The sequence below is a fragment of the Piliocolobus tephrosceles genome, chromosome 11 (genome assembly GCF_002776525.5).
Source record: "Piliocolobus tephrosceles isolate RC106 chromosome 11, ASM277652v3, whole genome shotgun sequence".
In the NCBI taxonomy this organism is placed as follows: Eukaryota; Metazoa; Chordata; class Mammalia; order Primates; family Cercopithecidae; genus Piliocolobus; species Piliocolobus tephrosceles.
The window spans coordinates 104,930,241-104,944,559 of NC_045444.1; the positions used below are offsets into that span (position 1 = coordinate 104,930,241).

The 14,319-nt window shown below is 42.3% G+C and overlaps 2 protein-coding genes across 5 annotated transcripts in view; one reads left to right on the top strand and one right to left on the bottom strand.

Moving 5' to 3' along the window:
• VIL1 (villin 1) overlaps positions 1–7,334 on the top strand; it is a 32,283-nt gene extending 24,949 nt beyond the window's left edge. Inside the window, exon 20 of the mRNA XM_023221102.3 lies at positions 5,029–7,334. Within this exon, the coding sequence (XP_023076870.2) occupies positions 5,029–5,142 (114 nt within the window). The 3' untranslated portion in view covers positions 5,143–7,334. The remainder of the gene's footprint in view (positions 1–5,028) is intronic.
• Positions 7,335–10,352: 3,018 nt separating this feature from the next.
• Positions 10,353–14,319, bottom strand: part of USP37 (ubiquitin specific peptidase 37) — a 121,021-nt gene continuing 117,054 nt past the window's right edge. For 3 of the 4 annotated variants that reach the window (XM_026454735.2, XM_026454737.1, XM_026454734.1), the window contains 3 exons: positions 13,090–13,159; positions 11,578–11,716; positions 10,353–10,997 (listed from right to left, as the gene is read on the bottom strand). In XM_026454735.2, the coding sequence (XP_026310520.1) occupies positions 10,910–10,997; positions 11,578–11,716; positions 13,090–13,159 (297 nt within the window). In that variant the 3' untranslated portion in view covers positions 10,353–10,909. Of the gene's footprint in view, positions 10,998–11,577; positions 11,717–13,089; positions 13,160–14,319 lie in introns of those variants that run through there. The other variant, XM_026454738.1, reaches the window with a different exon arrangement.

A 14,319-nucleotide genomic window follows, 5' to 3' on the forward strand; every position in this document is an offset into this window, starting at 1 on the left:
GCCCAGGCTGGAGTGCAGTGGCGCGATCTCCACTCACTGCAAGCTCCGCCTCCCGGGTTCACGCCATTCTCCTGCCTCAGCCTCCCGAGTAGCTGGGACTACAGGCGCCCGCCACCACGCCCGGGTAGTTTTTGTATTTTTTTAGTAGAGACGGGGTTTCACCGTGTTAGCCAGGATGGTCTCGATCTCCTGACCTCGTGATCCGCCCATCTCGGCCTCCCAAAGTGCTGGGATTACAGGCTTGAGCCACCGCGTCCCGCCTCACGCCATTCTCTTGCCTCAGCCTCCCGAGTAGCTGGGATTATAGGCGCCTGCCACTACGCCCGGGTAATTTTTGTATTTTTAGTAGAGACGGGGTTTCACCATGTTAGCCAGGATGGGCTCGATCTCTTGACCTTGTGATCCACCCACCTTGGCCTCCCAAAGTGCTGGGATTAGAGGCATGAGCCACGGCGCCCGCCCGGCCTATAGCTGATTTTTTTTTTTTTTTTTTTTTTTGAGATGGAGTCTGGCTCTGTTGCCCAGGCTGGAGTGCAGTGGCCGGATCTCCGCTCACTGCAAGCTCCGCCTCCCGGGTTCACGCCATTCTTGTGCCTCAGCCTCCCAAGTAGCTGGGGACTACAGGCGCCAGCCACCACACCGGGCTAATTTTTTTGTATTTTTAGTAGAGATGGGGTTTCACTGCACTAGCCAGGATGGTCTCAATCTCCTGACCTCGTGATCCACCCGCCTTGGCCTCCCAAAGTGCTGGGATTACAGGCATGAGCCACCATGCCCGACTACAGCTGATTTTTTAATCATGGAAGTAGTATACACTCTTGTGGGAGAGCAGAGTTCAGTGTCACGTGGGAGTGTAGGAGAGCTTTTCAGATCTCTCTGCTCCAATCTTGCAAGGTGAGCCAGTGACAACAGTGGGGTGGTGGGTCTGGCTGCAGGCAGAGCAAGATGGTAATCTAAGTATTTGTGCACTGATGAGTAAACAACAGGGAGGCGGATGTGGGCATGGGTGAGGCTGGTAATCAGCTGGCAGGACTGCAGGTTCAGGAACAGGACCAACGGAAAGATACAAGTCCACTAGGATGGGTAGTCCCTGCTATCTAGCCTGAGGGGTCAGAGTCCAGCAGTCCTAACAAAGCTGAAGAGCCAGGCTGGACCAGAGACAGCAAAGACCTAGGACATAGCAGCCACAGCTGTGAGGAACCTGAGGGGAGGGTGCTACACACAGATGTGGGGTATGGCAGCTCTTCCCCATCCACTGATCCCCATATCATTTATATTTATCCTCTTTCTTCCAAAACCAAGTACTCAGCTGAGTGCGGTGGCTCATGCCTGTAATCCCAGGCACTTTGGGAGGCCAAGGCAGGCAGATTGCTTGAGCCCAGGAGCTTGAGACCAGCCTGGGCAACAAAGTGAGACACTGTTTCTACAAAAAAATACAAAAATTAGCCCGGTGTGGTGGCGTGCACCTGTTGTCCCAGCTACCCAGGAGGGTGAGCCCAGGAGATTGGGGCTGCAGGTGATTTGTGATTGTGTCACCACACTCCAGAATGGGTGACAGAGCACGACCCTGTCTCAACCTCCCCCGCAAAAAACAAAAAGAAGCCCCAAACCAAAACCAAACACTCCCCTACCCTGCCTCGGGGAGTGGGGAAGGCTTCCAGGAAACTTGAGAGAATGCCCAGGGTGGGAGGCAAATCTAATGACAGGTTAGAGATCTGGAGCATCAGACCCCCCTGAGGTTGAAATCCATCTATAGGTATTTACTAAGAAGCCGTTTAATTCAGGGCTCTCTGTGAGAGTCAATAAAATGTTCCCTAGGGCAACTCCATCTTAGCAGAGCAGCCTAAGTATTAAAGGAAACCCACAAGTCTCGCCTCTACCCTGTCTACCTCTTGGTGCTTAGAGCAGCAGAGATGAAGGCTGGGAGATGCTGTTTTATAGCAACTTTAATTTGGGACTCTTAACTGTTTATTTAGCTTGCCTTAAACAGTGTCATTATCATCTTAGTGCTGGGAACAAAAGTTATTTCAGTGAATTTCTTCATCTTATGGCTGAACACACCCAAAGCTTAGAAAGGTAGTGACTTCCAGTTGTGATTTCCTAGCCAAGAGTAAAAATGTAAAATTGTGCTATCTAATCTTCTGGATCATTCACAGGATGAGAGAAGCTGGTATGACTTGTTTATCTAAATATTTTTTCCACTCAAAAAGCTAGGCAAAATTTAGTTCTGAATTTGTTCTTTGGCCTTCCTAGTGTCTTCTACTGGAATCCTTCCCCCGACCTCAGTTGTACCTTGTGCTGCTACCCTCCCACTCTCTAAGCAAAACCTCCTCCTACAAAATAATCTGACACATTCACAGAAGAATATACAAAACTGATGAGGATTAACAAGTTGTCTTTTCTTTTTTTTGAGACAGAGTCTCACTGTGTTGCCCAGACTGGAGTGCAGTGGCATGATCTTGGCTACTGCAGCCTCCGCCTCCCGGGTTCAAGCTATTCTCCTGCTTCAGCCTCCCGAGTAGCTGAGAATACAGGTTCCCACCACTATGCCTGCTAATTTTTTGTATTTTTAGTAGAGACGCGGTTTCACCATGTTGGCCAGGCTGGTCTCGAACTCATGACCTCAGGTGATCCGCTGTGCCTGGCCAACAAGTTGCCTTTTAACTGGGAACCAAACCTGTAAGCCAAGAGTGATGGAGCTATCTACAATGGTAAAATTGTGGCCAACTGCAAGTGTTAACAGCTTACCTTGCAGGTCTGGGAGTTGAAAGCTGACAAGAGGGCTTTACAGTATACCTGAAACTCAAGAAAGAAAGTCAGTATGGTGCAGTGGAACATATATTGGAATGAGGTGACCTTGACTTTTTTTTTTTTTTTGAGATGGAGTCTGGCTCTGTCGCCCAGGCTGGAGTGCAGTGGTGCCATCTCGTTCACTGCAACCTTTGCCTCCCAGGTTTAAGCAATTATCCCACCTCAGCCTCCAGAGCAGCTGGGATTACAGGTGCCTGCCACCACGCCCAGCTAATTTTTGTATTTTTAGTAGAGACAGGGTTTCACCATGTTGGCCAGGCTGGTCTCGAACTCCTGACCTCGTGATCCACTTGCCTTGGCCTCCCAAAGTGTTGGGATTACAGGTGTGAGCCAACGCGCTGGCCTGACTTTCTTAAACTTTAGCTGCATCACCTGAAAATGGGAATATTCAAATCTGCCTCAATTCCTTTGTAAGTGCCACAGCAGTATATGGAGACTTGATTCCTACTTTGCTCCATCCATTAGGGCTGGAGTGGGTCCTACTTCCCTTGCAGGCAGTCTGTTAACTTGATCCAAAGCAAAGTAGGGCCCAGGAGGGAGACTTCTCCTGAGGGTGACAGGCTTTTGCTAGAAGAGTTGTATGTCCTGTGATAGCAATAAAATGTTTTTTTTTGAGACAGGGTCTTGTTCTTTCACCCAGGCTGGAGTACAATGGTACTATCTTGGCTTACTGCAACCTCTGCCACCTGGGCTCAAGCGATCCTGCCACCTCAGCCTCCTGAGTAACTGGGACTATAGATGTGCACCACCATACCTGGCTAATTTTTGTATTTTTTTGGTAGAGACAGGGTTTTACCATGTTGCCCAGGCTGGTCTTGAATTCCTGAACTCAAGCAATCTGCCTGACTTGGCCTCCCAAAGTGCTGGAATTACAGACGTGAGCCACCACACCTGGCCCTAATAAAATCTCATATACCCAGACTAGAGCAGATACCCTTATAGGGCTCATCTGCTTACTTTGTGGGCAGCTTGGATTCACTGTTTAAGTGGAGGTAAATGAACAACATACTTTGTTTTGTGTTTGTGAGATGGAAAATTATCGCCCAGGTTGGAGTGCAGTGGCACGATCTCAGCTCACTGCAACCTCTGCCTCCTGGGTTCAAGTGATTCTCCTGCCTCAGCCTCCAGAGCAGCTGGGATTACAGGTGTGTGCCACCATGCCTGCCTAATTTGTTTTCAGTATACTTTCATATGTAATATTATTTTCATTTTCATAAAAGCAAGTGAAAATTTGCCTTTAAGAAATGTTCCTGGCTGGAGGTGGTGGCTCACGCTTATAATCCCAGCACTTTGGGAGGTCAAGGTGGGTGGATCACCTGAGGCCGGAGTTCGAGACCAGCCTGGCCAAAAGGCAAAACCTCATCTCTACTAAAAATACAAAAATTATCCAGGCGTGGTGCCAGGTGCCTGTAGTCCTAGCTACTCAGGAGGCTGAGGTAGGAGAATTGCTTGAATCTGGGAGGTGGACGTTGCAGTGAGTCCAGATCGTGTGCCACTGCTTTCTAGCCTGAGGAAGAGAGTAAGACTCTGTCTTAAAAAAAAAAAAAAGAAACGTTTCCCATTTAATAGAGAGGAAAACTAAGGCTTGGAAAGAAGAGTCCTAATTCTTATTTGGGCTAATGTGAACTTGACCCTTGTAAAAAGAAGATCTCAATCTACCACACTATTATCTTTTCATTGTTAAAAATTCAGGGATCAGGCCAGGTGTGGTGGCTCACACCTGTAATCCCAGCACTTTGGGAGGCCGAGTAGGGTGGATCACTTGAGGTCAGGAGTTCATGACCAGCTTGGCCAACATGGTAAAACCCCGTCTCTACTAAAAATACAAAGGTTAGCAGGGCATGGTGGTGCATGCCTGTAATCTCGGCTACTTGGGAGGCTGAGGCAGGAGAATCGCTTAAAATCAGGAGGTGGAGGTTGCAGGTTGCAGTGAACTGAGTTCATGCCACTGCATTCCAGCCTGTGCAACAGAACAAGACATGGTCTGAGAAAAAAAAAAAAAAAAAAAAAATCCAGGGATAAACCTCTGGAATACCAAAATACCATATTTGCCTCCTCTCCATCCCTTTTCTGGCTCTCCTGACATTGCTTGTGTTTACTCTTCATTTATTTGATTATATACACCACATCTATATGACTCATCAGAGCAAATGGCATCTGAGGGTAAGGGAGGAGGAAAGGATATGTGACCTTTGCCCTCTGGTCCCTCTCTTCTAGGAACACCTGTGCATTGAAGATTTCACTCAGGCCTTTGGGATGACTCCAGCTGCCTTCTCCGCTCTGCCTCGATGGAAGCAACAAAACCTGAAGAAAGAAAAAGGACTGTTTTGAGAAGAGGAGTTGTGGTTGTAAAGCAGTACCCAACCCTGACTGTGGGGTCTCATTTTCTCACCGATATTAGTCCTACTCCAATTGAAGTGAAAATTTGCAGTTAAAGTTTGTGCCTATGAGCACAAACTTCTGTGGCAAATGCCACTTTTGTTTAATAATGTACCTCTTCCTTCAGAAAGATGATTCCCCAAAAGGAGCCTATGGTCCTCATTTCAACTTCTAAGAAGGTCGCTAGATTGTTTCTATCCTGAGGTATTGCATCATTTTTAATACTCCTGTTCTAGAGTTTTCTCTTCTTAGAAGAGCACAAACACTCCATGGAACATTAGAGTTCTGAGGCACTACCCTACCTAGCTTGTCCTCTATCATGACTCATTTTTATCTATGGCAGGTAGGCTGAAGCATTTTGCAGGTTTACATCTTCCCCAGAGTAACAGCTTTTCCTTTTCACATTTACTTTCCTTACTGCCTTACTCAGTGGGTAAGTTAAAGGGTTGAAGGAGAGTTGAATGGTCCATAAGACTACCCTCTTAGGAGGTTTCACAAATACGAAACAGTACCGTGAGGGCAGCACATCCACTAGGGCTAGGCTTGAGACCTAAAGGCAAGTAAGAAATGCATATGCTATTTCACTTCTTCTCCCAACCCTTAATAATAAGACAAAGGAAGAGCCTAGTGAAGGCCAATGCTAGGTTTACAAACTTACCCAGAAGCCTCCACAAAGCCTCACAGGCTCCTCAGATGAAAATAACAATAATCAATGGGGACTACGGCCAAACACTGGTTTGCCATTCTGTTCCTTTTAAGAAGTAACAATGCTGCAAGGAAGTCCATGTCAGAAAGCCAACAGAAGGTGATTTCCACAACTTTGAACAGGTTGTTATAAGTATCAGCAAGAATGTGTCCTTTTCAGAAATAACAGTCAAATCAACAGAAGGTTAATAAAGGCTTTAATTTCATACACACAAAAAAACTCTATGCATAATTTAAAAAGGAAACAAACAAAAACCGTAAAGAATACAGAGGAACAGTTCTGCTAAAACACAGATAAAAGTGCCGCTCCATACAAAACATAAAGAATCAGAATCAGAAGTCACTCTGAACATAAAGAAAAAAAACCATCTCACAAATAATGTGGCCACAGCTGCCAGAAAACCTGGTAGTGGCTCAATTAGGCAAAGTGTACGAATCTCATTTTTGTTTTTCTCTCCTTAAATGTAAAGAAACAACAATGACAATAGGCCAGAGAAGTTAGGGAGGGAAGGATAAGTTCAAAGGGAGGGAAACCTGGGGACAAGAGGTGTGCACACCCACATGTGGTCTCACTCTTCACACAGGCCCACTATTTTTGAAGACCAGTTTCTGGCGTGTGACTGGACAAACCTGGATGCTGGTCCAGACCCTCACCCTCTCTATTCTTATGCCAATGGATATACCTATACTTTGAACCTCTATACTTTTAAGAAAAGTCCAATGTTACAAAATCAAATGCTTATATTCAGCCTGGCACACTTTTTAAATAAAAACTCCATACACCTCAGACATATAGCACACATGGAGACAACTTACTATTGTGTGTAAGTATGATATAATGAATGAGACTGCCTGAAGTCTAGTAATCAAAGCATGCCATAAGGTGAATGATTGTGGTGAAACACAGCAAAATAACTGTCACAAAACTTTCAAGGCCTAACAAACTAGAATTTTCCAATAAAATATATATATATTTTTCAGATGTTAATAAGACATATCAGTAGAGACAAAATTAGAATTTTGAAGTAATGCAATAAAAAGAGGAGGGCAGAAGTCTATTTAGTTTTTGCATACACTTGCAAGAGTGCAATACTCAGTATAAAGCAAAATGGGGAGGAAAAAGACATTCATCCATTTTATTGGAACACTTTTATGTGACTTGCATCTGGTGTTGGGTTGTTGATTTTTCTAAAAATCTCCTATATATACAAAATCCACATGTACTTGGAGACCCAGCTGTTTCCTCCCCGCCCCCCACCCGTTTAAAACAAAAGACCACTTCGGGGGGTCAATTAAATTAAAAAGGCCCTCCACCCCCACAAAATGGGATAACTAAGAGTATCCACTGCAATCATTTCAGAGGACAGAGAAGGAAAATATTTTTATTTGCTTTAATATAACCTCTTTTCAGTAGACCACAAATGAGTTTACAAACTACTTTTTCTCTCTTTTAATTTAGGTGTTTGCAGATAATTTTCATTATACAACTATATCCGTAGCTGTACACGTGTACAGTTACATAATGGTAACTATACACGATATAGAAGAATCAGTAAATTCATGGATTATTTTGCTGAGGTTTTAAAGCCTCTGTTTCAGAATTTTACACTTGATCAAGGAGAAAAATAAATGTGTAGTCTAACATTTGCTTTCTGGAGTTAATTAACTGATCTGTAAGTACCACTGCATACGTCTTAAAATGTAAACATATTTACATTTGTTGTATTTGTTTTTGAGCCTTTAAAGTTAGGCCCAGAATGAACAGACCATAGCAAGTAAACAAATAATTTTTAGAATCAAAGTATTAACAGAAGACCAATTCATGGATTTGCTTATTCTATCCTGCTGAGACAAAACTCCTGAGTGTGCACACACATGTGAATATATCCCTATGAAACAGTCTATCTTCTCATAGGCTTAAATTATAGTCATGGCTATTAAAGAAATTAACAGCATCCAGCTACATGCAACTTTCCAACCTTCAGTACTATCAGGGGATTAAAATAAACAAATATGTAGTTTATTTTTCCCTTAAAATTCCAACAAAGATCAAAATGCTGTATCTAGAACTAACTGCCATCAAGTTCCAATTCAATGTCACTTAAAGTAATGTAACCACACATTTGGTATTTTCAATAGGAAGGTTAATTAGGTATTGTGCAAACTGCCTGCAACGGAAGCACTCAGTCTTTATCTAACTTGTCCCTTCCTGGCCCCAACATGCTAACTGCCCTATCCCCAATTCTGGGCAAACTGATAACAATGTGCAAAAAATAATATATTATCTATTTATAATTTTAAAATATATACAGCCAGCTCAAAAAAAACAACAAGCCCCATCAACATAGTCCAGCTGAAATCTCCATTGGTAGTCAAAGAAATAGATTAAAGGAGTAAAGGAAGGAGAAGGCTGACAGGGCCACAAGAATGGACAGACATCAAGTAAAATTTGAGTCCCAAACATGCAAGTACATGAGCAGTGAGATAACTTATATATTCCTATAACCTATTTCAACAACTCCTGCCCAAGACATGAGATCAAATCAGGTTTCTGAGGTAAGTGTACTTCTAAACCACACACATATGAAAGCTATGAAAGCAATTCAAACGAGGCTGCTTCATGAGGCAATCTACACTTATGGCATTATTTCTATTTTTCTCCATGTTTTAATGCAGCCTGCACTTTAAATTTTTCCCAATAATTTTTAACAGTGCCTCTCAAATGCAAAGACAGGTAAAATAATTAATAACTAGCCAAAGAATTTTATCACCACTTCACTCATTTATAAGAAAACCAATTATTTCCAAGCAAAATCAAACCAAACCAAAGAGTCTCCTGGTAGAAATGAAACAAAATTTTAAAGCTAGTTTTAAAACAAATATTTTCCTCTGCTCTAAACTACTATGGCATTTTCTACCACTCTACCATTTTGGAACATTCATTACAATAATGTATATAGGTAGATGGTAGGAGGCAAAACATTTATCAGTAGTTAAGCAAAACTGGTGAGGCCATATATAATTCAAATAATCAAAACTTAGGTTACTATATTAGAATACATCCAAGTTCCAAGAGTAGGGCTGGAGATCTCTTAAGGCAATCTTTCAGAAAATATGTTGCATCTTCTGTGATGATGATTTGTGTGTTTTTTTTTTCTTTTCTTTCTTTTTTTTTTTATGAGATGGAATCTCACTGTCACCCAGGCTGCAGTGCAATGATGTGATCTTGGCTCACTGCAACCTCTGCCTCCTGGGTTCAAGCAATTCTCTCAAGTGATGGTGGGTTTTTAAATGTTTTTTCCTTCTGAAAACCTGATGTGGTTTGTCCCTACCTCTGAGAACTAAAGAATAATCCCTTGTTTATAATAAAAGAAAAATCATGAAATAATACAACGATGGTTTCATTTTGCTACACTTAACTCTGTGTGATCCTAATGATATCTGGGCTCACAAAATTATTTTGTGGACAGAATTCCATCCTCAAAAGAATTCTTTATATGGTTTTATAAGCTGCTTAACCAAGCTGGTTATGTCAGCTAAGTGACTAGCATAGCGCTTAATGTTGCCACTCTACTTTGCCTCAACTCAGAGCAACTAAAAAGTAGATAAATATATTACGCACCTTTGTTATTTTTTAGTTCTTGGGATTACCTAAGCCAATCACATTTTAATTGCAATCCTATTTTTTTTTTTTTTTTTTTTTTTTTTGAGACGGAGTCTTGCTCTGTCGCCCAGGCTGGAGTGCAGTGGCCAGATCTCAGCTCACTGCAAGCTCTGCCTCCCGGGTCCACGCCATTCTCCTGCCTCAGCCTCCGGAGTAGCTGGGACTACAGGCGCCCGCCACCTCGCCCGGCTAGTTTTTTGTATTTTTAGTAGAGACGGGGTTTCACCGTGTTAGCCAGGATGGTCTCGATCTCCTGACCTCGTGATCCGCCCGTCTTAATTTCATACTTGCAATAGGACTTTTAGCTTTAGTGGTCCAGAATTTTAGCTTTATCAGAAGAACACTCTTCTTACCCTCCCTATATTTGAGAGAAAGAGATGCTAGCATTCTTCCTTATCCCTAAGTACTCCTGTTGCGGAGTCCCAATTGGAGAAATATCTTTCTACCTGTTTAAAGTTCTGGTTGCAATCCATTAGGGTAATGCTGCTCCATGGTAGAATGACAAAAAAAAAAGAAAAAAGATTCTATCTTTACCACCAAAATAATGATGATGATATATGATGAACATACTGTGTGAAGAAATCTCCTTAGAGAGAACAAAGTATATGAAGAATATCAAATGTGGGACTGTAACATATTCCAAAGCACCAACAATCCATTTCTTGGGACTGCATGTAAACAGCAAAGACATCACAAATTCATGAAATTTCCAGACAACAACAAAAAAAATAGCTCCTCAAGTTAGGTGACAGCAATGCCCCTCTCTTGCAAAGAGAACAAACTGTCATTAGTGTAACATGAAGAGCTGGCTTTCCAGTGAACTTTACTAATAAGGAAACACACGCAAAAGGTTACAGACTTGAGTGAAACTACTCAAGGAACATAAAAGTTAAAAGCCAACTGATAAGTACATCTTCACACATTTTTCAGGTGAATGGACTCTTTGACACCTTCATTTCTTCTCCAAACTGCTGTGCTATTAATTTTGAGCAGGCATATTCTGGGGGCTCATCCTAACTCTTTAAGGCTCCATTCATCCTGTGTGTGTGTGTGTGTGTGTGTGTATACACACACACACAGATATATATTTACAACATGTATTCCTAAGACAAAAGGAAGTGCCACTCTTACAGGAGAAAAAGGATAATCAGCTACAGATGTGAGACCAAAGTTTCCATAAAATAGCATGGAGCATTCTATGTAACTCCAATTTTTGTCTTTTGGTTTGGCCCTGAGCTGTTTGTTGCTCCCGCATCAAGCAGAATTCCAAATTCTCCTTCAGCAAAGGAAAGGTGAGGTGGGCAGCAGTAAGAATATGCAGCGCACACTGCCAACCCAGAAGTTTGTTCCTCACGAGGCTTGACGGGTAGTCTTCCCCACTTCCATGCTAAGTGACTGAGAGTTCTTTTCTGTTTCCAGCAGCTCATCAAAGATCTCCCTTATGATAAAACAAGCAAAAAATAAAACAGGAAATTTAGTAAGTAGAAACAAATAACAGGCAGGAGAAAAAGTAAAATAAAATTGATACAGATAAGGCCTTCACAATTCCATTTCATGCCTGTATTTTATTAAAAAAGCAGTTCACTCATTTGATCTTAACCCTTTGAATGCTAATTTTTAAGAATAGAGGGGAACTGACAATAGTTAGCTTTAATAAACATGCTAGGTAATTCCCATACATATAAATCAGATCTTCTAGGTGATAAAACTGGATGACCAAAAAGATTTATTATGACAGGACATCTTCTATCATAAAACAAATTATCCAAACTTCCATACCTAGATACTACTGTGTAATGAGCAATTAATGCTGAGTTATGAGAGAAAATATTCTGGACTTATAGGGAAATATCGAGAGACAGACCCTAACCAAAGATAACAAAAACCAAAAATTTTCAACCAATCAACTGATGGGAACATTTTATCCTCAAAGGAAAAAAACCAAAAAACAAAGCAAACAAACAACAAAGAAAAGAGTTCAGGTGATTTTTAACTCATTATTTGGCAAAGTTTCTTACTTGTGCATATAAAAGAAGATGTAGCCACTCCGATCTCGATCACTCTGCACAGCAGCCTCTTGGATTTTTGATACCTCCAGGTCATTGTAAGTAAACCACGCTTGCTTCTTAATGTCATACACATCACTAATATAATGACCTGAAACAAATAACATCTTAAAATCAAGGTTTTTAAAAACACACCGAAGCTGGGTGTGATGGCTCCCACCTGTAATCACAGCACTTTGGGAGGCTGAGGCAGGCGGATCACAAGGTCAGGAGTTTGAGACCAGCCTGACCAACATGGTGAAGCCCCATCTCTATTAAAAATACAAAAATTAGCCGGGCGTGCCAGGAGGCTGAGGCAGGAGAACTGTTTGAACCCAGGAGGTGGAGGTTGCAGTGAGCCGAGATAGCACCACTTGCACTACAACCTGGGAGACAGAGCAAGACTCTGTCCCAAAAAATAAACAAATAAAAAATAAAAACACATTGAATTTATCTCAGGTGCAGGAAGTTTGAGAAAAAGAAAAAAAAACTACCACATTCACCTTATCCTCAACACTGTGTCTAAAACCTATTGAAAAAACATACAGGCCAGGCACAGTGGCTCACTCCTGTAATCCTAGCACTTTGGGAGGCCAAGGCAGGAGGACTGCTTGAGGCCAGGAGTTTGAAACCAGCTTAGGCAACAAAGCAAGAACCTGTCCATACAAAAAATTTTTAAAAATGAGTCAGGTGTGGTGGCATGCACGTGTAGTCTCAGCTACTCAGCAGGCTGAGGCAGGAGGATCTCTTGAGCTCCTGAGCCCAGGAATTCAATGCTGCAATAAGCTAATGATGGTGCCACTGCACTCCAGCTTGGTGACAGAGTGAGACCCTGTCTCTTGGAAAAAAAAAAAAAAGGAAAGAAAAGAAGAAAAAATATTTTTATATACACAGAGAATTAAGGAGGCATATGCTACACTGGGGCACCATTTTTGATTAATGTATTTTGTTCAGGGGAATTCAGGTCACTTATGAATAGAGAAATCAAAACAGTTACACCTATTAACACAATTCACACTGAGTGTGATCAAAGTAGATTTCAAAGATTTTCTTGAAAAACTTACACTTCATGGGCTGGGCGTGCGTGGTGGCTCACGTCCGTAATCCCAGCACTTTGGGAGGCCAAGGTGAGTGGATCTCTTGATCTCAGGAGTTCAAGACCAGCCTGGCCAACATGGTGAAACCCCATCTCTACTAAAAATGCAAAAATTAGCTGGGCCTGGTGGTGCATGCCTGTAATCCCAGCTACTTGGGAGGCTGAGACAGCAGAATCACTTGGACCCAGGAGGTGAAGGCTGCAGTGAGCTGAGATTGTGCCACTGCACTCCATCCTGGGTGACAGAGTGAGACTGGATCAAAAAAAAAAAAAAAAAAGAAAAGAAAAAAGAAAAACATACCTCACAAAGCTAGGCAAAGAGCAATGTAATAAGGAGCAAATGCTGACTAGTTCATTGATAAAATGCTGAAATTATGATGGCTATTCACCTGAAGAAGAAGTGCTACCAATGTGACTGACAACACTGATGAGCCGGTAGGAATGAGGCAGATTTCCTGTCTGGAAAACAGAAGTGGGTATAACTTTTAAGTCTTCATTTGAATAAAAGCAAAACACTGAATATAAATTTATTATTAAAGCTGACATGGCTAAGCTTCGGTGTGTGGCATAGTAAGAATCAATTAAAAAATCTGTTAATACCCTTTGACCCAAGAATTCCACCCCCAACTAAGAATTTATTCTAAGGAAATAAGTCAAAAGAAGAGTATATGTATTGAATTATTTACTGTGGCATTATCTAGTGAAAAGTTGGAACTAACAATATACCCAATAATAGCTGACTGGTTAGTATATCAATTCAATATAATAATATTCAGTGATATAAAAAAACTACATGGATCAGGAACATGTTAACCTTTTTTTCCAAACCCATATGAATGCACACAGTAACTATAGCTCTATTAAAAACAGTTACATTAAGAGTTAGGCATTGGACAAGAGAACAAAAATATTAAAAAGAGTTGCTATGTTGCTGTAGGGATCAGAGTGAACTTTTATATTTTAAAAAATACGATTAAAATATTTTTGGTAAAATAAAGCAAAACTGGCCGGGCGCGGTGGCTCAAGCCTGTAATCCCAGCACTTTGGGAGGCCGAGACGGGCGGCCTCACGAGGTCAGGAGATCGAGACCATCCTGGCTAACACGGTGAAACCCCGTCTCTACTAAAAAATACAAAAAACTAGCCGGGTGAGGTGGTGGGCACCTGTAGTCCCAGCTACTCGGGAGGCTGAGGCAGGAGAATGGCGTAAACCCGGGAGGCGGAGCTTGCAGTGAGCTGAGATCCGGCCATTGCAGTCCAGCCTGGGAGACAGAGTGAGACTCTGTCTCAAAAAAAAAAAAAGCAAAACTGAAAAGTGATATTCATGCACTGCAGACAACACTATAAGGTAAAATTTGGGGAAGGAAGGCCGAGCATGGAGGCTCACGCCTGTAATCCCAGCACTTTGGGAGGCTGAGGCGGGTGGATCACGAGGTCAGGAGATCAAGACCATCCTGGCTAACATGGTGAAACCCCGTCTCTACTAAAAAAATACAAAAAATTAGCTGGGTGTGGTGGCGGGTGCCTGTAGTCCCAACTACCCAGAAGGCTGAGGCAGGAGAATGACGTGAACCCAGGAGGTGGAGCTTGCAGTGAGCCAAGATTGGGCCACTGCACTCC